At 34.9% G+C, this 23,017-nt stretch overlaps 4 protein-coding genes and 1 long non-coding RNA gene across 5 annotated transcripts; 4 read left to right on the plus strand and 1 right to left on the minus strand.

Moving 5' to 3' along the window:
- Window positions 1-1,925: 1,925 nt before the first annotated feature.
- Window positions 1,926-3,832, minus strand: LOC111800588 (uncharacterized). Its single transcript, XM_023684355.2, has 2 exons — window positions 3,422-3,832; window positions 1,926-2,431 (listed from the first exon to the last, which is right to left on the minus strand). The coding sequence occupies exons 1-2, from the start codon at window positions 3,736-3,738 to the stop codon at window positions 2,029-2,031; spliced, it is 720 nt and encodes a 239-aa protein (XP_023540123.2). The 5' UTR covers window positions 3,739-3,832; the 3' UTR covers window positions 1,926-2,028.
- A 4,782-nt stretch (window positions 3,833-8,614) lies between these two features.
- LOC111800673 (protein TILLER ANGLE CONTROL 1-like) lies at window positions 8,615-10,654 on the plus strand. Its single transcript, XM_087126486.1, has 4 exons — window positions 8,615-8,719; window positions 9,257-9,780; window positions 9,987-10,125; window positions 10,477-10,654. The coding sequence occupies exons 1-3, from the start codon at window positions 8,674-8,676 to the stop codon at window positions 10,095-10,097; spliced, it is 681 nt and encodes a 226-aa protein (XP_086982612.1). The 5' UTR covers window positions 8,615-8,673; the 3' UTR covers window positions 10,098-10,125; window positions 10,477-10,654.
- A 2,143-nt stretch (window positions 10,655-12,797) lies between these two features.
- On the plus strand, window positions 12,798-15,497 carry LOC111800674 (cytochrome b5). Its single transcript, XM_023684480.2, has 4 exons — window positions 12,798-12,949; window positions 13,059-13,150; window positions 14,868-14,934; window positions 15,023-15,497. The coding sequence occupies exons 2-4, from the start codon at window positions 13,064-13,066 to the stop codon at window positions 15,283-15,285; spliced, it is 417 nt and encodes a 138-aa protein (XP_023540248.1). The 5' UTR covers window positions 12,798-12,949; window positions 13,059-13,063; the 3' UTR covers window positions 15,286-15,497.
- A 4,385-nt stretch (window positions 15,498-19,882) lies between these two features.
- LOC147791380 (uncharacterized) lies at window positions 19,883-21,484 on the plus strand. The gene is made up of 2 exons (XR_015422136.1): window positions 19,883-20,227; window positions 21,070-21,484. It is a non-coding gene; the product is annotated as an uncharacterized LOC147791380 (long non-coding RNA).
- A 1,022-nt stretch (window positions 21,485-22,506) lies between these two features.
- Window positions 22,507-23,017, plus strand: LOC111800676 (auxin-responsive protein SAUR32). Its single transcript, XM_023684481.2, has one exon. The coding sequence runs from the start codon at window positions 22,594-22,596 to the stop codon at window positions 22,915-22,917; it is 324 nt and encodes a 107-aa protein (XP_023540249.1). The 5' UTR covers window positions 22,507-22,593; the 3' UTR covers window positions 22,918-23,017.

Raw genomic sequence — 23,017 nt, forward strand, 5'->3', positions numbered from 1 at the left:
AAGGGTTGTCAGCTAACCTTCACGAATGATACTGTCTCCTTAGTTTTACTTGTGAGGTCGCACTGACCTCAGGACACTAATCAACCACTGTACAAGATGGGCAAACCTCCTAAGTTGGAGAAAAGAGAGTTGCAGTTTAGTTCGCACTCCCTAGAACCCCGAGACAAGGCCGTGGATACCTAACATTTTAAAAGTAATATATATATATATATATTTTTAAATGTTTAAGAGTATATTTGAAATAACATACAAACAATTTTCATTCATATCCCTAATAACTTTTAAACGTTTTAAGACATTTCTTAAACAAAATATAAAGTTCAACAATAAATTTTAATTATTGACTCGAAATTTTATTTCGAAGCATGTATGCATATTCTTCCCGACCCGATTTACTCGAACTAATTTAATTCAAGTATTTAAAATGAAAAAAATACGAAATATAATACAAGATTTAAAAAAAGAAAATTAGGAGATTTTGAAAATCCATATTTCTAGAAGGGTATCAAATATTTGCTCATGGTAAAAAAAAAAAAAATAATAAAGTATGAGAGAATTATTCCCACGTCTCTCTCTTTAAAACCTTTCACCAAATGAAAAGAACCAAACTTTGTAAATTCATACCCCTTCCTATTTCCTTAATCCAAACGCCCTATAAATACCCACAAAATAACACACATATCTTATTCATCATTCTTCCATTTTAACTTCTCATTTCATCATGTCATCTCTACCACCCCGGCAACGTTACTTTTCTCTTCCACGCCCTACTCCGACCACTGCCTCGTCTCAAATCCCACCGCCCGCCGTTGCCACTGCCGCCCCCATCCCGAAGCCTGCAAAATCTAATCACCATCAGCTGAGCAAGGCCATGAACATTAGAGGTGAAAGTGTTGGCGTTGTGATGCGTATTAATGAATCATGTGAAGGGATGGAAATAATGAAGAACATGAAGAAGAAGAAAGGAAGTGAAGGAAATTATGATGATGGAAAGAACAAAATTATGATCATGGCTATGAATGGGAATTTTCAAGGTGTTAATAACTCGCTCTTGTTCAACTCTTCCTTCACTCAGGGCGATGCTGGCCTGCATTTTATGATATCTAAACACATTTCGATCTAGAATTATTCATTGCTATAGTAATTTTCGAAATGAAGTGTTATAGTTGGATAATATAAGATCTTGTTGATTTTTCTGCTCGATTTAGCTCGAGTTGGCTCGATTAGCACGTTTTAATTATTCATTACTCCATAATCATTGTACGTATCTTGTTAAGACAGTTTCAGGCTAGCACAAGTATATCATGATTTTATGATTGTTTGACTTGTGCGGTGTGCACGTTCATGCTATATTACAAGTTATATTATAATGTATGAACCTTCATAAGCCACGTCAAAACTATGTTCACTCTATGTCTACGAGGCATTAGTAAGCCAGGTTTGTAATCATGAAAGATATGACAAGTATTATGTATGCATGTACGCTATGTCATGAAAATGATGGAGTTATATCAGGATATTTCTCCGTTATGATTAGTACGGACAAGTACATTACAATATCTATGTACGCCATGATATTATGTAGGCTCTTTTCCCTCCATGGTTCCGGCTACATGAGCATGGCTAATTGAAGGGCAGAATTAAACCACGTATATGCTCACCTTGTAGGGTCCATGTGTTCGTGCGTATGCTGTGGGTAGAGAAATACTACACATCTAATTTTCGCTCGAACTGGAAATTAGAGTTCAAAAGTTCAAAGCCATGATGTTTTATGAGAAGATAGGTTTCACTATGATTGTATGTTGAGAATGTTTGTTTAATCCACTGCACCTCCCTAAATGTGTGTGAAAGTTCTCTATTTATAATTAAATAAATTAAAAGGATATGAAAATAGTAATAAATGGAAAGAACAATAAACACAAATATCTAGATATTTGCCTGTAATAAAATATCAAATATGATATATATGGTAAAGTATAATTTAATACTAAATATCCTTAATCATGTGATTACATTTCCCGACCCCAATCATGAGGTTACTCGTGGTTTTAAGGAGAGAGCGTGGTGCAAACCCGGGTCATGGTGAGCCAAAGAAGCACCGTAAAGAATAGAATTGTTTACGCCCTGAACATTGCTGTTCAAATAAGTGCTTTCGCCCCTCTGCTCCTTAGAGCCTTCCTTGTTTTGATCCTTGGCCTTGCTGCTTAATGTTCTTCTAAATCTCTCTTTCTTCTCTATCATATCTCTCTCTTCCCCTTTTAACTCGAAGATTTCCATTACTGCCCCATGATTTTCTCCTGCAATCTTTATTGTGTTTGGCTCATGCTTGTGGGATGTCATCGTCCTTTTGCTCGACTCGACGTGACGATCCGAATCAGTCACTTTCTTCATGGCTTTTCCGACCACCGCTTTAGGCTCGGTTTCAGGTGATCTGTGTTAAGAATATGAGGAAATGACTAAATATATCATAGTTTGTCAACTTAATTAATATATCAGCTAGCCCGTATTCTTCTCTTTGAGTTTTCCCTATCAGATTTGTCCATAAGGTTTTTAAAACGCGTATGTCAGAGAAAGGTTTCCACTTTTTCACACATTTATAAAGGGTGTTTGGTTCTCCACCCCAACTGAGATCTCACAATCCACCCCTTCAGGGCCTAACGTCTTTATTCTCCACCCCAACTGGTATCTCACAATCCATCCCCTTTAGGGCCCAACGTCCTCGCTAGCACTATTTTTTTTCTCCCATCGATGTGGGGCCCACCAAATCCATCCCCTTCGGGGCCTAGCGTCCTTGCTGGCACACTGCCTCGTGTCCACCCCCTTTGGGGGCCTAGCGTCCTTACTGGCACACTATCTTATGTCCACCCCCTTCGAGCCAGCATCCTTGCTGGCACACCGTTTTATGTCCACCCCCTTCGAGGCCCAGCGTCTTTGCTGGCACACCGCTTTGTGTCCACCCCTTGGGGCCAGCGTCTTTGCTGGCACACCAATTTGTGTCCACTCCCTTCGGGGCCCAGCGTCCTGACACACTGCCTCGTGTCCACTCCCTTCGAAACTCAGCAGCACATAGCTCGGTGTCTAGCTCTAATACCATTTATATCGCCCCAAACACATTGCTAGTAGATATTATCCTCTTATAGGCTTTCCTTTTCAAACTTTACCTCAAGGTTTTTAAAATCCTAAGAAGAAATTTCCGCTCTTATAAAAAATGTTTCGTTCTTCCCACCAATTGGGATGTTATCAACATAACTAACATAACTAAACTAATATGTCCTAAATCATAACCTATTAGCATAGATGGTAATCAGATCGACATGCAAATTTTGTTTTTAATATAAACCACGATTGACGTGCAATGAATGGTCCTTAGCATATAGATGATGACTAACATGAAGAAGTGTTTGAGTTTAGTGTAATCAACCTGGGTTGAGTAGTTGGTTTATCCTTAAGGTATTCATCTACAGCCTTCGGTTGTGAGCTCATCACTCCTCCACTTGAACCTCCATACGATGGAGAAGGAGACGGTGAAACAACCTTCTTCACAGAGTACGTCGGAGAAGCAGCAACGGACTCTCTCTTCGGTGAAACCGACAGTGAGCGAGCCCGTGGTTCCATCGACGACTCTTTGCTGGTTGAAGGATATCGACCTGAATCTTGTCTTGAATTACTGCCACCATGGATAAAAGGTCGCTTAATGGAAGAAAGACGAAACATCGAGCGACGAAGACGACCCGCCATCGTGAAAATAAAAAGTGTTTGTTTGGTGAGGGAAGATAATAGAAAAGGAGATATGGGAAAGTTAAGCTCAGAGATGTGTGTTTTAGGGTTACTTATAAGCAGAGAGGAAGAGGGTTATGAACAAAAAAAAAAAAAAAAAAAAAAAAAAAAAAAAAAAAAAAAAGACATTAAAAAGAAAAAGATATTAGAAGAAGAAAAGTATCAGATTCAAAACCGCTATAATACTGTCGTACGATCTTGTTTTGAACGATAGAACAGAAAGAACTAGAAAGGAGAAGTAGAGCTCAAAGAAAGAGCCGAGATGATGAAAAATACTCGAATATAGCAATTAAGTAGAAAGGTTATCTCTCGTTGACTAACTTAAACAAGCTCGCAATTCTAATAGAAATTATCAATTCACGAGGTTCCCAGATCCTTCCCGTGCATTTGGCTTCTTAATAATTTTTATTTATGTGTTTAGATTTATAATATATATAATAAATTAATATTAAAATAACAATTTAAAATTTATTTTATTTTAACCTTTTCAAAAACTTCTCTGTCGAAAGAATATTCTTAAACTTTTAAAAGTTTAAATAATATTTTTAGACTTTAAAAATGTCTAATAAATATAATATTTTAAAAATATTTATTAATATCTTTTTAACTTAAAAAATGCTAAAAGTCTAATTTTTTTTTTTTAAATTTTGTTTTAAAAATAATTTATGTTAGCCTTACGGGTATAAATTTTAAAAATTAGGCATTCATTTGAATATAATAATTATTATGATTATTATTATTATTTTACTAATATAAAAGTTAACTTGAATGAATATCAATTTTAAAATGTATTTAAAAATATATTTTTACATATAAAATGAATTAATACAAATATATAAACCATAAAATTTGTAGCTTCAAGGTCAAAATCGGGAATCTATTTTTTGTAAAGACGAAAATAAAACGTTGGATTTGTTTTATTCCGACATCCATGATTTTATGCTTTTATTCTTATTTTCAAAATTAAGAATAAATTTATAAAATCAAATACGAATGAAATCAATTAGAATGGAAATATTATTCTTTTTATTATTTATTAAGAATACCCCAAAATCCAAATTAATAATTATATCAATATAAAAAAAAATTTTAAAATTATTGTATATTTATTTCTAAATAAATAGAAAAACGATATAGTCCAAAATTTCTATCCAATATTAATAATAAATTCTGCATGTTCTATCAAGCAATAGAAACATTGGAAATGTATCGTCGAGCAAGGTCTAGGTCGAATCGTTTAACATGTCGAGACAACCAAGTGTTTGGTGGAAACAACCCAGAGTCTTCTAAAAAAAGACTCTACATTATAAATTGATAAGAGATGAGGGACCACACAGGTAACTCAGTAGCTAACGAGCACGATAGGTCCTTCTCTAGTTTCAAAGTGACTTTATAGGCTCTATGAAAGGGTTTGTCGATTAGTAGATGTCATACTATCATATAATATTTTACGAGGTAACCACTCAACTCTGGATACCAATCATTGACTATTGTGACCATGCAAGCTGACTAGTTATACACAACCCGATTCTACATTTTCTTTTTCATGTATTCGATTTTTGTTGATCAAGGAAGGAGAGCGTTTGGAAGATGTGCGGTCACAGAGAGCGTGAATTTTGGATCTCAATCCCTAGAGAACAACACCTATGTATGCATGGTTTTGATTTGTTTTCAAATTATGCAAAATTTTACCCTTTTTTATTAAAGGAAAATGAAGCAGAATAAGAATATAAAAAGAAAAGTATGAAAAAAGTAAGTAAAATCCAAAAACAACGAGAGAATAAAGGAGTACAATTATTCCCTTCTTTAGAGGGTTAAATAATCTAATCTAATTCGAATGATTTTGGTTGGATTGTATGACCTATTCTAACGTAAGACTAGGAATTTAAATATAAGTATACCCTATGCACGTGTCTCTGTTTGAGATGTCGTCGTCCTCTGTACATGTGCGTCTCGCCTTTACCTGAAAAAAATGATGTGGCACACGGCCTGAGTATAATGAAGAATTCTCCATAAGTGGCCCCACTATAGGAGGTCATGCAAATGCAAACACATGCAATCATGCTCTTGGGACCTATCTCTATGCTCTAGGGGTGGCCTCTAGACTCGGACAAATTGGATGTGTCGTACTTCCCTATACACGACCTACACGTGCGAGTGTGAATCCCTAAGGGGATCACATACCCCCTGGACCCTCTCTGGTCAAGCTAATCTGTAGCGATGTTCGGAGGTCAGTAGAACTTCTTGGTGTCATATTCCCCATGAACACCCTCATCATCATACTATGCGCATTCACACTCATTGTCTCTGGGGAACTATTCATATGCTTATGAGCACACAACATGCATGAGGTTCTTCTAATTTCCATCTTGTCATCTCTTCTGACACAACCCTCTAGTCTCATCTCCTTGTTACATTAAGTAACACATGCTCGTTGGATATTTATATTGATATCATTTTCATCCTCTTAGGGTTGTGTCCTATAACTCTTATCATCATATAGCATGCTTAATATGGAAAACATCAATATATTAAGACAAACATCATGCAATCGTCATAATCATCATATTGCCATAAGGTGCATCAAGCATATCAAGTACGTCAATCATCGAAATATATATTTACGCACATCATCAAGCATCATAACTCATACATCACCATATACTCATATATCGTCATATATTCATACATCATCATATACTAGTACGCAACATAATAGAAATTTACTTTCCTTTTTTTTGCTTTATATGAAAATTAAGCATCATTCTAAACCTACTTTTTTGAGATGAACGTTCTTACCTTTAATGCAAATATACGTGAAAGTTAGCCCTTGCATGTGCCTTGAAAAAATATGACAAATCAACATTTTGGTGGGGAGGACCTCCCTCGAACTTATGGCTCTAAATAGATTTTCAAATCTTTATGAACTAACTTTTTTCGATCGAGATAACTTCACTACACTTATATTTTGCGTTTTGTTTGCTAACGATTTCGTATTAGTTTGATACTCAAAGAAGCTCGAGTCTAAAATTGAGTATTATTTTTATGATTTCAATTGAACTCTGAGGACCCATTTGTAATTGCAAGACGTATGGCCAAATGTTTGCAAGAATTTTGGAAGAGAAGAATTGTGGACAGTAAACAAAGAGAGTGACCCAATAAAATTTAGTCTCTGCCACTCTCTTTATTTTTGTCCAAAAACTTTTTTCAGGTTCTTTATATCCTCCAAAACCTTTAATCATGTGCTCTATCATTCATAAAGTTATGCATACATGAACAACAATTATTTCTCCCCTTTTTCGATTCATAATTATAGTCAAAATCATGTTAAAGTCGTCTCAGTATCAATTAAAAAAAATGAAACTAGATCGAATATATAAACTTAGGTTTAAAACGAATAATACCATAGAAATCAATTAGAATGATACAGAAAAGACAACTCGTTCTTGATAAGATAAGGAAATCAACTACAAGGAGAGTAAGATTCGGATTACCTTGTTGATCGAATATCTCAACGCAAGAACATTGTTTGAGATTCGAATCACTCCACAAGCAAGATCGATCATGTCTAGCTTGAATGATTCTTGTTGATCAAATATCTCAAGGCAAGAACACTTGCTTGAGATTCGAATCACTCCACAAGCAAGATTGATCAGTCGAGCTTGAATGATTCTACATGCAACCTAAACTACATAGAATTGCAAAGAAACTTAGCCATTGGCTAAAGAAAAGCACAAATGCTTCTTTCTATATTTTCCAAGTCTGTTTACAAATACAACATACATGACTTTATATAGCCTCAAAAATGAAACTATTAAAGGTATTCCAAAAGTTGTAACATTCATACTTAATAACCATAATTAGTCATTATGTAAATCTAACCTAAAGTAAATAAAATGTCTTCAAATACAATAACTCTAAATTACTCTAAATTGTAGTCCACCCAAAATTTGTAACAATCGAACTTCATTCTTCTTCAATGTGGCATGAATTGAAATATCTTTTGATAATTTTGACAACCTTTTCTTCACATTTTCATTGAAGTATATTGTATGATTGATGTCTTTTGGTTCATATCAGTTCTGTTCGTTATACTCGGTGTCACTCTGGTGATCAGTGGACGACAATATTGAAGAGAAGACATTGAAGAGAAGGATCAAAGGCTTTTCTTTTCTTTTTCCCTTTGGTTGGTAGGGATAGAATTAGCTTTTTTTGTGTACAATCATAGAAAATGCATTCCAAAGTTGAGGAGTCAACCAAAATGATGCAAAAATGGTGGGGTTTAGGGTTTTGCAAAGCAAACTAGGTAAACAACTTTTTTTTCTTTTTATCTTTTGTTGTTCTATTTATATTTACCAATTTCTTTTGACTTTATGGGCCCTTTAGAATCGTAACGTCTCATGTCCAAGATTTGAAATTTGAATTCAGTATTCAACGGTCTCAACATTATCCTACAACATAGTTATTTTACTTACTACTCTTTTAACGGTGTAGACTATTTCCACAAACTAACAAAGGTTCTTTTAGCATTCCTTATAAAGACATGCAAACCTCCCCTTTATAGACGCACTTTAAAATCGTAAGGTTGATGGCGATATGTAACGGATCAAAGCCAACAATATCTGCTATCGGTGGGTTTGAGATGTTAGAGAATACCATCCTCATAAACCAACACAGATCCTTTTAGCATGTTTTTTCCTCACTCACGTGATTCTTAAGATTGTTCTTTTTTTTAATGTGGTCTTGATTCATTCATGGAAGTCTCAAAATTTTGTATGGGTAAACAGTAAAGGGAGAGGGCCACTTCCTAGTGTTTCATGGCTATATATATATACCTCATTCACACCACTTTTGATACCCATTCTAACTTGGTTTGACTTCACCTCTCTCACAGCTATGTTCAACTGGGTTCACTCCAACTTCCACTACACCCCTCTTAAAGGTTTGATTTTCCTTTTTTCATACTATTTTTCATAGTATTAGAACCCAAACTAAACTTGAATCACGGTTGAATCATATTGTCGTCTATCTAAGTTAGATTGTAAGTTTAGTAGTTACACTTTTAAATTGTGTTAAATAGATGTAATGTATCCAATGAATCCAGCCAAATAATATAAATCTTAACTTGACTAGGAGTGTTCGTAGGTTGAGTTAGGTCAGTAAGGTCATTTTTTAGATCCAACCTAATGAATTGAATTGTAAAATTTTCAACCAAAACTAATCTTATTAAATAACGAACCCAATTCAACTTAACCTAAAAAAATTGAGTTGGGTTGGTTCGGGTTGTTCAAAATAAAAAATAAATTTAGTTTTAGAATAGAAATAAGTTCCTAACTCAATTCAATTCAAATAGTACCGGTTGCGTTGAGTTGATCGAATTTTTCGGGTTATCAAATTTTTGAACACCCCTAAACCCGACTCAATCTAACTCGTGTAATACATTCCTATTACAACAATGAATTTTTCTGTAAATTGTTAGCTTGGAGAAAGAAAAGTGAATCTATCAAAAAGGAGGCCAAAAGGCAAGGATTAGCAAAGCAAGTGGATGAGATGGTTGATATTCTTGATGATTGGAGGATCAATGGCCGTCGTCTTACCATTTTCTTCATGGGCTTTGACAAATCATCAAAATCCAGAAATTATAAACCCCAATATTTCAATTTGAAGGAGGGAAAGACAGATAAAATTGATGACGATGACGACGACGACGATAATGACGGCTTGAGCCCGTTAATGGCGACGACATTCCCCAACAACTTTGACGACAATGGTGAGTTTTGTACTGAATTCGACAAGTCCCGTGGTGTCGTGGCCATCGAGCGGTATGTTGCTCAAAGACTCCGCCGGAGAGTGACGTTGGCGGATCTGCTCATGGCGGATGCCGATGGGAAGCCGAAGCTGGATTTGAAGGAGAATTTGCCGGAAGTTGAGACGGCCGACGGCTCCTACTTCGCCAAAAAGCCGGAGATGGAGGCGGCGCCACCTGAGACAAATCTCCGGAAAGTAAGCCATTGCCCATCTTACACTCGTTTACAATAAATAATATATATTATTATATCAAACAATTTAAAGTCTCAATTTTTATTTAAAATTTAAAAAAAATTTATACTATCATCGTAGTTTTAAAATAATAATGAAATAAATTCGTGGTAATTCAACTCAAATTCTAATCCATTTGATTGTTTTTCTCCTTATTCTTATCAAATAAGCTAATGAGGAAGATGACGAGGAGAAAGATTCATACCGAGCTCGACAATGACCAAATGCTCGGAGAAAAAAAGATGAACCATAGATCACAAACTAAATGGAAAGGTCTTTGAACAACCAATCTCTCTTCTTCGATTCAAGGTATAATTAAGTACGCTCAAATTTAGGGTTCGTTTGGTAATATTTTTCATTTTTTCGTTTTTTTATTATTAAAAAAAAATTAGGATTCATTTTTTCGTCCCAGTCCCACGTTATTTTATTTGCTCAAATCTCAAAATGTTTGGTCGAATTAGATGAAAATATTTTGATAAAAATTAAAATGGTCAAAATTAAATTTTAAGATTTAGAAAATAATATGAAAAAGAAAATTATATATATATATATAACAAAAATTGCAAATAAATTTAAGAATTTTAAATAATCCTCCTTAAATAAAGATTAATTTGAAGAATATTCATTTTAATATTTAAGAATATTCTTTTTTGGTTGCAGCTGCTTCTCCTTGAGATCCCATCAATGGAGTTCCTTTTTTTTTTCTTTATTTTATTTTATTTTATTTTATTTTCCCTATTTTAAGGTTGTAAATGAGCCATGTGAAAGCCACGTGTTCACTTCTCTTAAGCTTTGTGGTATCTCTTTTTATTATTATAATAATTATTATTGTGGATTATCTTGATTCAATAAGATCCTGTCTAATTTTTTAATGGCTTTAAAATTATCTTCTAAAATTTATTTTAAATTTCAAAATAAATATATATATATATATATATATATATTGTATAAGCTAACTAGTAAAATAAATATAAAGTAGGAAGATTCCGATCTACAACATTAAATAAATAAATTATTATTATTTTATTAGTACGATAAATATAAAACATAAAGATTTAGATCTATTAAAAAATTGAAAAAAAAAATGTCCCAATATTTGGGAATAAAACAAAAGGTTGCTTTATTTAAAAATATATATATATATTTATATTGTTAAAAAGTCGTAGATTGTGTTTAAAATATATGTAAACCAACCACGTGCTGCACGTGCTAAACGACACGTGTCAAAAACGACAAATTATATTTTCTTAAATGCCCCTTTATACTATCGCCTTATCAAAACTACCCTTATAAAGTATGCTATTTTTCAATAATTTCGATTAATTTAAAATCCAAGACATTATTGATGCTTGCTTGGAAATAGCTCCAATTGTAGGGGTATATGTGAAAATAACTTTAGATACATGGTCGAACCTTTATCGAGTTAGATTAGAAGTGAAGTTTAAGAGGTCGGTCTTTTTTTTCTTTTTTCTTTTTTTTTTTTTTGATGTTATTTGTCTCTTTCGTCGTCACGTGTACATAAATCGTAATATAAAATTGTGATTGTCTTGTATATGTTCATGCAATGAATTAATTATGGGTTTTGTGTTGGCCTATCTTGAGTGGGTTCATGTGTAGTTGGTCTAAAGCTCGCGATTTAGAACAACAAGGTTTTTCGATCTTTCTCTTTTTTTCATGAATGCGATCAACTTAACTAGCTTCGTCCTCATCTTCTAGGATCAACGACCATCCAACAAATAGTTGGTCGATCGTCATTTGTTCAATAGTTTTGAGTTTCTCTTTTCTAGTGTAATTTGTTTTTTTGTCTGCGCTAGGTCTTGTTGTAGGGTACTCATAGTGTTCAACCATTTGAACAACAATGACGACCCATTGTGGACAAACCAACCCGAGCTTAAGTCTTTTTAAGATAAGATTAGGTGAGAAAAGTTGGTTATAACCTCGTTTAGACCATTTAATAAATGTTGTGATTTGAACATTAACCTATTAGGCTGTGTTGTCGGTGGGTGGAGGCTAGGTGATCTAATTTTCGAGTTAAGAGCATGAAATTTTGGTGGCTATAATCATTATTAATACAAGTAGCCTAGTTCGACATATTTCCTTTTGAATTTCGAGATCAAATGTGGGTTATGAACGAATTGGTAATAAATGCTATATAAATACTCTTATCTTAGTATGCTTGCCCTTAGCTCGTGTTTACTAGTGTTAAACGTTTTTCCTATAAATGTGTAAGTTATTGTGTGCAAGTGTACAAAATAGTCCTATTAACCTTAATGCCTCCAAAAAGTTGAAACTAGTAGGAAACGGTTCGAGAAGACCCAAACTGAATCAGTTAAGAACCCGACTTGAAGCCGTCAGAAAATATATTCTCTAACTAGCTCTATATCACCCTAAATACGATGAAAAATAGCAATTGTAGGAACCTCCCTTTCATAATGGAGTCTAAATTCCCACTTTCTCAACTTAACATAGGTCAGCAAACTAACCTCTAATAAAGATTTTGCTTTAAAGCTTAGAAGATCTTACTCTTTCCCAACGTTATCCGGAATAATTAGGCGTAAAACGTCTGTAGGTGGCTTTTTTAAGTCTACAGTCAATTCCAAGGCTCAACCTTGGACAAGCGGTGGAAACTACCAAGCTGGAGTGCGGTAGGGGCAGAGAAAATTTCAGGTGGAGCGGTGAAATGTGTAGAGATCGGAAAGAACACCAACGGTGAAAGTACTATGTTGGGCCGACACTAACACTGAGGTCCAAGGACTAAATTAAAATAATTTTAAACTTATAAAAACAAAAATTTGAGCATTAATTATATATTTAATACAGTAAAATAATGCAAATATTCAGTCAATTTGTAGGCATCACCTTAACCAATGTCACGTGGAAAACAATAATTAAGCCATACATCACGTTTTAATCAAGAATCACGTGGACGAAATTAAAGAAAATATTGGGCTTTTCTTGCACAAAAATACAAAAGCAGGGACTAAAATGAAATTCTCGCAACAAATTCATTGGGCGTTTTTTAGCTCCACCAAGCCGGCCAGATAAAAGCCTTTTTAAAATGGCTGGTTGTCATTACCGGAAGAAATCGTGCTGATTTGGGTCTTTTCTCCAATTTCCCTTCAACGCTTAATCCGTAAGAAACTCATCTTCTTCCTCATTGCTTCTGTGTTTGAATCGTCTGATTCTCTAATTTAATCGATTGCTTCAGTGTGGATTGAGCTTGACTTTTGTTTGCATTTCAGTTGAAATGGATTCGGATCCTAAGGTTTTTGTCTTCGACGAAGTGGCTAAACACAATCACCAGCGGGATTGTTGGCTTATAATCTCTGGAAAGGTCTGATTATCATAATCTCTCCTCATTTTTAATCTCCATATGGAAATTTTGTTTGCTCTGAACTCAATCGTAACTGCTACTGGAACTCTAGACTTATATAACAGTAGATAGAGGGATGGATGATTAAGAAACTGATGATTGTGTATTCTATTATTGTTCTTGTTCTTTGATATCTCGGCGAGTTACCGAGCGAGCATCTGACTTACTGTTTGACCCTATCACATCTGACAATTGATTGTCAAGATAGTGTTTGACCTTATCACATTTGATTCTCAAGAAAACTCAGTAGAGGTTTAACATCTTAGGGAGATGACCCATATGAGATTTGAAATTATTACTGGAGAAAACTTTAACACTCCAAGGTCACCGTTGGTAGATATTGTCTATTTTAGCCCGTTATGTATTCCTGCCAGCCTCCCGGTTTTAGAACGCGTCTATTAGGGAGAGGTTTCCACACCCTTATAAAAAAAATATTTCGTCCTCCTCTCCAATAGAGATGGGATCTCACAATCCACCCCCTTGGGGGCCAATGTCCTTGCTGACACACTGCCTAGTATCTGGCTCTGATACCATTTGTAATATCCAAACCCACCGCTAGCAAACATTGTCCTCATTGAGTTTTCCCATTTCGAGCTTCCCCTCAAGGTTTTTATAACGCCCAAGGCCACCGCTAATAGATATTGTCCGCTTTAGCCCGTTACTTATCGTCGTCAACCTCACGTTTTTAGAACGTAGGGAGAGGTTTCTACACCCTTATAAGAAATGCTTTGTTTCCCTCTCCAATCAAGGTGGGATCTCATAATCCATCTCCCTTGGGGGCCAATGTCCTCGCTAGTACGCCGTCTGGTGTCTGACTCTGATACCATTTGTAACACCCCAAGCTCATCGCTAGCAAATATTGTCTTCTTTGGGCTTTCGCTCTCAAGTTTCCCCTCAAGATTTTTAAAACACGTATGCTAGGAGAGGTTTCCACACCCTTATTAAGAGTATTTCGTTCTCCTCCCCAACCAATGTGGGATCTCACAAGAAGGGTGAGAGAGGACGTCTGACATTTGTAGAGTGCTTGAACTAGGGGTAAATTGTTTATGATAGATAAGAAACTGAGTTAGAACTATGGAGACTGATACCCTTTATTTCTGGAGCAACTGATATAGATATTGTACAGAAACAGATAGGAACTTATTGCTCACTTAGTCTAAGCTCCTATTTCGTCGAAGCAGAATTTAAGGCCTAGAAAGGCTTAGGCTGACTAGAGAGTAATACTTTGATTAACAGGTCATTGGAATCCCTGTTTTATGTTGAAAATCTTTGGGGCTCTCATTTATGATTCTAAGTTTTAAATTATAAGCATGGAACGTGAGGATATTAATGGGATACATTGTAAGCCATGGCAGCATATCACTAAACAGTCGAATTAAGTTGCAGGCCCAAGTTTTATCAAGGCTCTTGACATGAAATTCTTGGGATTTGATCTAACAACTTTGTTAAACAACGAGATCTCTAAATCTAAATTATCCAAAAATCCCAAAAATGGTAAGGAATCAATTCAAATGAAAGTTTTGGAATGGATTACCTTAATAATCAAGATCAAGAGTAAAGAAAACTCGTTTCTAAACTCGTGATTCGAATCACTCCACAAGATAACTTCCCTATTCCTTATATAGTCGTCGTGTTTCACTGCTCTGTCACGAAGTAATTATTGTGCATTCCCATTTAGGTATATGATGTGACCCCTTTTCTGGAAGAACATCCTGGAGGTGATGAAGTCTTATTATTAGCTGCTGGTATGTTTCAGTTCATATCTCGATTGGTTGTTAAAAATGATTACACCAAGTTATGGATGATTGGAAAAACAATGTTGAGTTTATGCAGAGAAAGATGCAACAGATGATTTTGAAAATGTGGGTCACAGTCTATCTGCAATAGAGCAAATGGAAAAGTATTACATTGGCAATGTTGACATGTCTACGGTCCCAAAGCCGATCGATTATCGACTAGCTGCATCCCAATCGGTGAAAGCAACGACGTCGTCGGCTGAATCTTCAGGATCCTTGCTAACACTACTGCAAATTCTGGTTCCCCTGCTGATTATGGGCGTTGCATTTTATCTGCAATTCTATGGCAAAAAGCAGTAATCATTAGCTTCCTACCAAAGATGCCACGAGATTTTCAATTACTCACTTTATGTTGAAGACATTGGTATTACGTAGGTTTCTCTGCCATTACCTCTTGCTAATTTCTGAGTAGATAATTTAAAAACAGTTCATTTTGTGTCTTGTTCATTCATTATCCTGTTTTCCTTTGTCTTTTGTTCTACAATATTCAACTTTCTGTGCTTGATTTAACACCATTGACTCACCAGATATATGAAGTTGAATGAAGATCAATTAATGGGTTGTGTCCAAAAAGCATGGTTGAGGAAATTATAGTTTCTTTGGACTTTCTCTTTCAGACTTTCTCTCAAGATTTTTAAAACGTGTCTACTAGAGAGAGATTTCTCTCAAATAGTTCACACTTAGTTTAGTCGAGAACTTCCTCGTCTTTTTTTTGTAGCTTTGAAGATTTTTTTTATGCTACTCTAGGATTGAAAAAACATCACTTGATGCCACCATCAAACATACTCGAAAACTATTTTGCCTTCTTTTCCATCTAGCATTATCACGAAATGAGCTCTAGCGCCCTATCTCGTTTATTCCTCTCGCATTTACCTGACAAGCTTTACTGACGGTAGCACAAAACAATCCAGCTCGGATTCCCCTAGATGGAAGGGAAAATATGGACAAGTGGAACCAAAGAGAAGCTCCCTTGCTCACGCTACATTAGACCCCTAAATTATGAAGAAGGTGCGCATTGAAGCTCTTTGCTCGATCTCACATTGCTCTATACCAAAATCATACGCCACGGTTTGATGTCACAAGACGAAGCCAAAGCGAGGGCATTTCTAAGCAAGCTTCTGAATCTAGATGCCTAAACGACCTACTGGCTGGCCATTACTACCTATGATCGTGAGTGCGGTGTGCTCGCTGAATGTAAAACCTTTTCCAAGAAAGAAAGTCCAAGAAAAACGAAGGCAGAATGTCAATACCTGTGCAGCCAACGCTTGGTTATCGTTGTTGAGAGCTTGAGTGTTGTGCTGTAGTCTCGCTTGTTCTGAAGCCATATTGAAACCTGACGTGGGTGCAACCCCAGCTGCGCGGCCAGCTGCAACTTCTTTGTGGGCTCAAACCTTGACTCTCACTCGAAAATTGATTCGAGTGATTTGATCTGTTCGAACCTTGTTCTGTTTGTGCTCTTCTTTCTCATGGATTCTGGAGAAGAATATTCGTCGTCGTTATCGTTATTGTCGTCGTCAGTTCGCATGCTGCTTAAGATCCCAAAACCAGGTGGTATGGGAGTGAATGATTTAATCCAAGACTTGTGGGGTCCTTGAGAGACCCGAATTTCATTCTTGGCTGGGGATGACCACTATTTTCTTTGTTGTTTTCGAATCATGAGAGTCATGAGGTCTAGCACTTGGTGAGCCTATATCGATGAAAAGAATCTCAAGATTTAAGAACTCTAGTTATTCTAACAACCGTTTCTTTGCTGTCAATTTAATCATGATACGGTGAGGTGCTACCTCCTCCATCATCCTACACTAAAACTTATAATAACTTTGTCTAGCCAGACAATACATAATTAGATAACTGGTCGACTATGTTCGATCATGATATTCTTTTATATTTTGATTTAGTGTTTAATTTGGCCTCAATATTATTAATTTTATGATAAAAATACTTGGTTCTAGATTTTGTAATTAATTGAGAAATAAAAAAGAATATTGGGAGGATTAGGTTGGGGCACAAAAGTTTTTTTTGGGAATAAAAATAATAATTAATAAATTAAGAACCAATCAGATGAGTTGGCAAAGGACAAGTACCCCTTACCTGTCACAAGACAGCCAACGGCGTGTCGCCACATGCCCAAGTCAAACTTAGAATCTCGACACGTAATTTGATAATAATTTGTCGATGACGTGTCAAAATATGAGTGGCTGATTTGATGAGACATTGACTAAAATTGGACACGTTGCGGGGCGGGGCCTTGCTTTATCAGCTTCCCTTAAGCGACTACTGTGTGCTCGCCACGTGGTGTCTATTCCTACCGTTGATTTTTTTTAAAGAAACATTGAAAAAAAAAAAAAAAAAACCCTAACAACCGATACATATAGATATATATATATATATATATTAAAAAAATTAGGGATAGTCGTAGACTACCCTTCTCGTCCCACATCCCCGATCAGGGACCCAAAATGAATCCCCGATTTGGTCCCATATCTAGTCAAATTGAGAATTCCTCCCCTCGACTTGCCCCCAGATTGTACCTTCTTTAAAAATTATATCATGATATTTCATTTATGTATTTCACGCATGACATATTATGATGTCTCATGATCATACTTCAAACAATTTCATCTAACCTAACTCATAGGTACTCGGTACCCTGAGTTTATAATGGTTGATCATTCCTAAGTTCAGCTCAACCGAAATTCAAATTCTTCTATGATATTTCATTCATTTAGAAAACCGAGGTTATAAAGTCAACATAACTTAATTATCCTATCATTAGTTCTAAACCGTGTTAAATATTATTAATTGTCGAGAAATAGTTTATCAAACACATTTTTATTTAAGAAAAATGTTTTTTTGTCTTGTTTTTGACCAAAGTCCAATATTGATTAAATAAATAAAGATTATGGATTTATTTAACCAGCTGTTTTAGTAGGCATGAACATGGCTAAGCTTGAGTGGTCAATTTTTTATTTATTATTTTCTAATAATTTTGGTTGGACTTGAAAGCATATATTTTAAAATTTTAATTTTATTATATATCTGATTTGGGTATGATTCAATTCAATTATTGTCAATTATTTGCCATATCTAATTATTGATCTTATGATAATAATTTATTATTATAAAGTGAATAATTGAGTATTTAGATTATTATTATTATATGCCCAAAAATTACGTTATCAAATAACTAATTTGATTGGACAGTACAAATATTCAATTTAACCTATAATATTTAGAAATTCTCGTTTAAATGGAGAATAAGGAAGAGAGTATGAAAAATATTTCTCATTGGATCGAGCAAGAAATTATATATAAAAGTATTTAGAAGGAATAATTTTTTTTTTCTAAATTAATATAAAAAACGGAGTAAAAACCTTCTCGAGGAACCGAATCTTGCAAATTCCCTGTGAGAATCTCCGCCGTAATTCCCTCACAAAAATAGAAAATTTTGCGATAAATGAAAATTGAAATAACTTTTAATTAAATATTGGAAAAAGAGAAATAAAATAGTGAAATACATGTTACCAAGGCAAATTTGACATGTGGTTAATTAGGTAGTTGCTGTCAAAAACACTTTTTCAAGATCTTCAAACTCGTTCTTTATTTTTATTATATTTTAAAAGTTACGATATGAACCACGATCTGATCTAAACGTTCATATAAATTATATTTATAAAAATGGTGTTTCATGATTATTTTCTATAAATTATCGACAGATAATATTACAGCTTATAAAAGAATATGATTAATTTTAAACAAAATACAAAGATGAGGAGTACTTTTCAATATATATAATATCTGGATATTAATTAGAATGAGCGTTTTTATAATGTAATATTATTGCCAAGAGATTTAACTAAGTTAGGTTTACATTTATTAGCATTCTAGATTAATATTCTACGATCTCGAACAAAAGTAGTTGAAGTGAGATTGAGATCTTGCTTAGGTAACTTTGTGGTAGGATTCAACTTAACCACCATGATCATTATAGATTTAAGAAAGAAACTTGTTCCTAGATCGCTATCGTTCCCTTTACTCTTAAAAGCTAGTTAGTCTAAAACGTTGATTTGAATCATAGATTACAGAGAGATTACAGAGAGAACGAGGAAAAAAGGGTAATAAAACCGACCCACGTGGTCAGCGGGAAAGAAAAAAACATGGAAGACTTTAATCTTTTGATTTGAATCATCTACTTAGTCTAAAACATTTGTACGTTTCTTATTTTGTAGTTGTTTGTTTCTTTATTATTAACGATAGAAATCGGTCAAACTGGGTGTTGTCCCTGTTGAAGCGTGTTGAGATTGTTGAAATGAGATCGATCCACTCCAATCGAACATAAAAGAATTGATCAGAATGAAGCGAATATAAATACAGTCTGTATGAGATTCACTTACAATATTATCTTGAACTAGAGATGTTCATAAGGGTATAGAGCTGAGTGTCACAATAACGCTAATTTCTGTTGACCTAGATGAAGAAATTGAAAGTCGGATAATATTATATATATAAAGAAAGGGTTATGTAATTATGTAATAGGGTAAATATAAATTGTAACGTGGAGATGAACTGGCAATGGTGGAAATGGTGTGTTAGTTTGGCCCAACTTTGAATGAGACAGTGGTTGGAAAGCCAGGGTTGACCTTCTGACCAGAATGACATTAAAAAAGTATGAGAAAGAGCTGGGGCCTTTGTCGGTCGATCTCCTCGAACTCCTCAAACCGTCTACACAAAATCAATTCTTTTGAGTCTTTCTTTGAATGTGGTCTCGATTCACTCGAATACTCATCTTTTACTCACGTATCATTTTTAGCTTCTTTTTCTTAATAACGGGTTTATCGCTCTTGTACTATCGTCCATCTCTTGGACTGAGAATTAGGTGGTGGGGTTAAAGTCCAACCTTGCCTTTCCGCTCCCTCTTCTTATAACCCTTCCAAACACACAACTCTTTCTCACAATTATCCATTTCTCTCTCTAGCTCTCTCTTTCCCCTTGAAGAGAGAGAAAAATGGATAATTAGAGTTTTTGAAGATCTAAAAAAAAGTTGGAGCTTTTAACTTTTTTTTCTTTTGAGGGGGATGTTGTCTGGCTCGAGTACACTTCTTTTGATCCATATTTCAATTTATTCTCGGTTTCTCGAACGTTAATTTTGGTTCGTTCTAGTGTTGTCGGACCAGGCTTCATTCCCCCCAATTGCTTCTCTCAGTGTTAGCCGTTTGGGTTTTTTTTTTACCCATCGAACAAGGTTAAATTTCTCATCTTTTTAATTTTTGGCTTTGTGGGTTATGCTTATAATCTAATGTTCTCACTGTTAAATCACCAAGTTTTGATTTTTTTAAACAGTAAGTTTACATTAATGATGAAGTTATTTGAGTGTTCTTCTTGTTTGTTAGTTTCTTGTTGTAATTGAGGTATGATGGTGTTTTTGTTGTCAGTCCATAATCATTACACAAATTCTTCTCATCATGCCTTTCAGTATCTCATCTGTCTCTTTCTCCTTCTCTCATTTCTTCGTTCTTCGTTCTTCGTTCTCTATTTCGATTTTTTACCTTTTAAGTAGTCTTCTTTGAACTTTTTCTTTTCGGCTTCCCTTCAAAATTTTTAAAACGGGTTTATTAGGAAGAAGTTTCTACACCTTCCTTCGAAGTTCAACATCATTATTGACACTCGTTCTCTTCTCCAATCGATGTGGGATCTGATCAATATAGTAGTTGCTTCTAGTTGTATTTGTTTTTTTATACATTACAGTCGAGAAAAAGAATTCCATTTGAAAAAAGAATTGAAATTTGAATCAACTCATTTCATTGACTCCTTTGGAAATTGTACTTTTTTAGGCATTGTAATATCCCACACGCACACACAAAGCCTTTGCTTTGTTTTAAAAAGGAAATGATTAACCCATAAGTTATGAATTCATTAAGTGCCACCCACATCAATGATCCAAACAAGAAAGAAAGAACAAGGTAGCTAGCTTTTGCCCTTTCTTTGTGTTTTTTAATCCAAAACAATCCTAAGCTTGTTAGACATGTAAATGAGCTACATTTCAATGACCCAACCGCTAAATCTTCATAAAGATTTGATTTTTAGGCAAGAATTTGCGACGGGCAAGTTCGGTTGCCAGTTCAGTTTCAACTCCTCACTTTACGCTAGTAGACCCACAGGTCAGGCTGGGATTCTACACTCTTTCTTTCTATGTGGGATGATGTCGGGGAGAGAAGGGAATGCATGGGAGGTCCATGTGTGCGTGGGTCATGTGTAAAGAAGTAATACACATCCAAAAGTGAGACCAAGGTCATAATGATTATGAAATGATAGGTTCCAACATGATTACATGTAATTGCATTTCCTGATTCAAATAGTGAGACTACTTACGGAGTATTTTTAAATACTCAAGCTACGTGTTACTTTATTTATTATAAGTAAAGGTAAGACACTCCTGTACAAATGATGATGTCGTTGGGAAGAGCATGGAACCAAAACTATGATACTGGCATTTTTGTGACTTTGAACTTAATGTTATTTTGTTTCTGCTATTTCATTGATGGTTACTATTATATGAAATGAATTTTTCATATATTTAAATTCATGAAATATTTTAAATGAACTTTTATGTGTATATTAGACACGTCATGCGTGACTTTATTATTAAATAAAAAAAAATTCACTTTTGTAGAAAAATAAAGGACTGATGAATTGGTAATATATATATATATATATATATGGACCGTTAGCTGGCCCAACTATCCTGTCTGAAACGAACCAATCAGCCCAAATGGTCCAAACTTATGAGTTATGGGCTCCCAACTCTCCAACCCTCTAGCCCTCGGGGCTTCGAGTGGGTTACATATTTTTTGGTTTAATTTGGGTTTGTTCCAATCTAACCTAACTCAACTCTCTGTCCGACTTTTAATAAAATTAAAAATATTTAATGTTTGTAACTTATATAAGTGATACATTATGACTTTTAAATTTTATGAAATTTTAATTAATAATATAACAAATGCGTAAGATTTTAAAAATCCAAAAATCCATTAGTAATTTTAATAATGAATTAGTGTATTTTTTTTAAAAAAATAATAATTTGGAAAAAAAAAATAAACTTCAGATTTTTTGGTTTACATAGGAGAGGGGAGGATGGGAGAGTTGACTGTTACAGGAACCTCTTTGTCTGGTATCAACTATTGGCTTATCGACTTGTCGTTTTGTCTTCTGCCCTTCATTAAACGACACCTCATTGTCATGTCGGCTCTTTCACTTCTATGGGCCCCACTATTAATCCACGTTGTCTTCCTTCTCCCCACACACGTGTCTTTTCACTTGTTATTTTGGTATACGACGTCGTATTAAAAAAATAAAAGGTGAAAATTATAATTTTCAATGGATTAAAAACAAATACTAATTTAATACGAAAGGACAAGAATATATACTTTTTTTAAAAAAAAGTATTATTGAGATAAATGTGAAAGGAAATAAATGGATGGCTTTTATTTAATTCACTCCCCATAACCCTAATTTCCAATCCGACGTCGTTTTCAACTGAATCCTTGGACTTTTCCTCTCCGAACAAATTAAAAATCCCCCCTACCTAGCCATTTAATTTCTGATTCAAGAATGGGCGGCGGAGAGAGAGGAGGGCGGCAACCCCCCGCCGCCGTGCCGAGAGGGTGTTTGGCGGTGAAGGTGGGGCAGAGGGGGGAAAAGCAGCAGAGATTTGTGGTACCGGTGATGTACTTCAACCACCCGCGGTTCATGCAACTGCTGAAAGAGGCGGAGGAGGAGTACGGTTTTGATCAGAAGGGGACTATCACCATTCCTTGCCACGTGGAGGAGTTTAGACACGTGCAGTGCATGATTGACCGGGAAAACTCCTTTCACCGCCGTCATCACCACCACCAACTCCACCACCACCTCGGTTGCTTTCGGGTTTCATTCTAAATTCCACGCTTTTATTTCTTAAATTATTATTATTATTATTATTATTTGTTTGTAAACTATTCTCTTAAGGAATACATATATCTTAGCAATTGCAAGTTCA

The sequence above is a fragment of the Cucurbita pepo genome, chromosome 8 (assembly GCF_057944985.1).
Source record: "Cucurbita pepo subsp. pepo isolate OVF chromosome 8, ASM5794498v1, whole genome shotgun sequence".
NCBI lineage: Eukaryota > Viridiplantae > Streptophyta > Magnoliopsida > Cucurbitales > Cucurbitaceae > Cucurbita > Cucurbita pepo.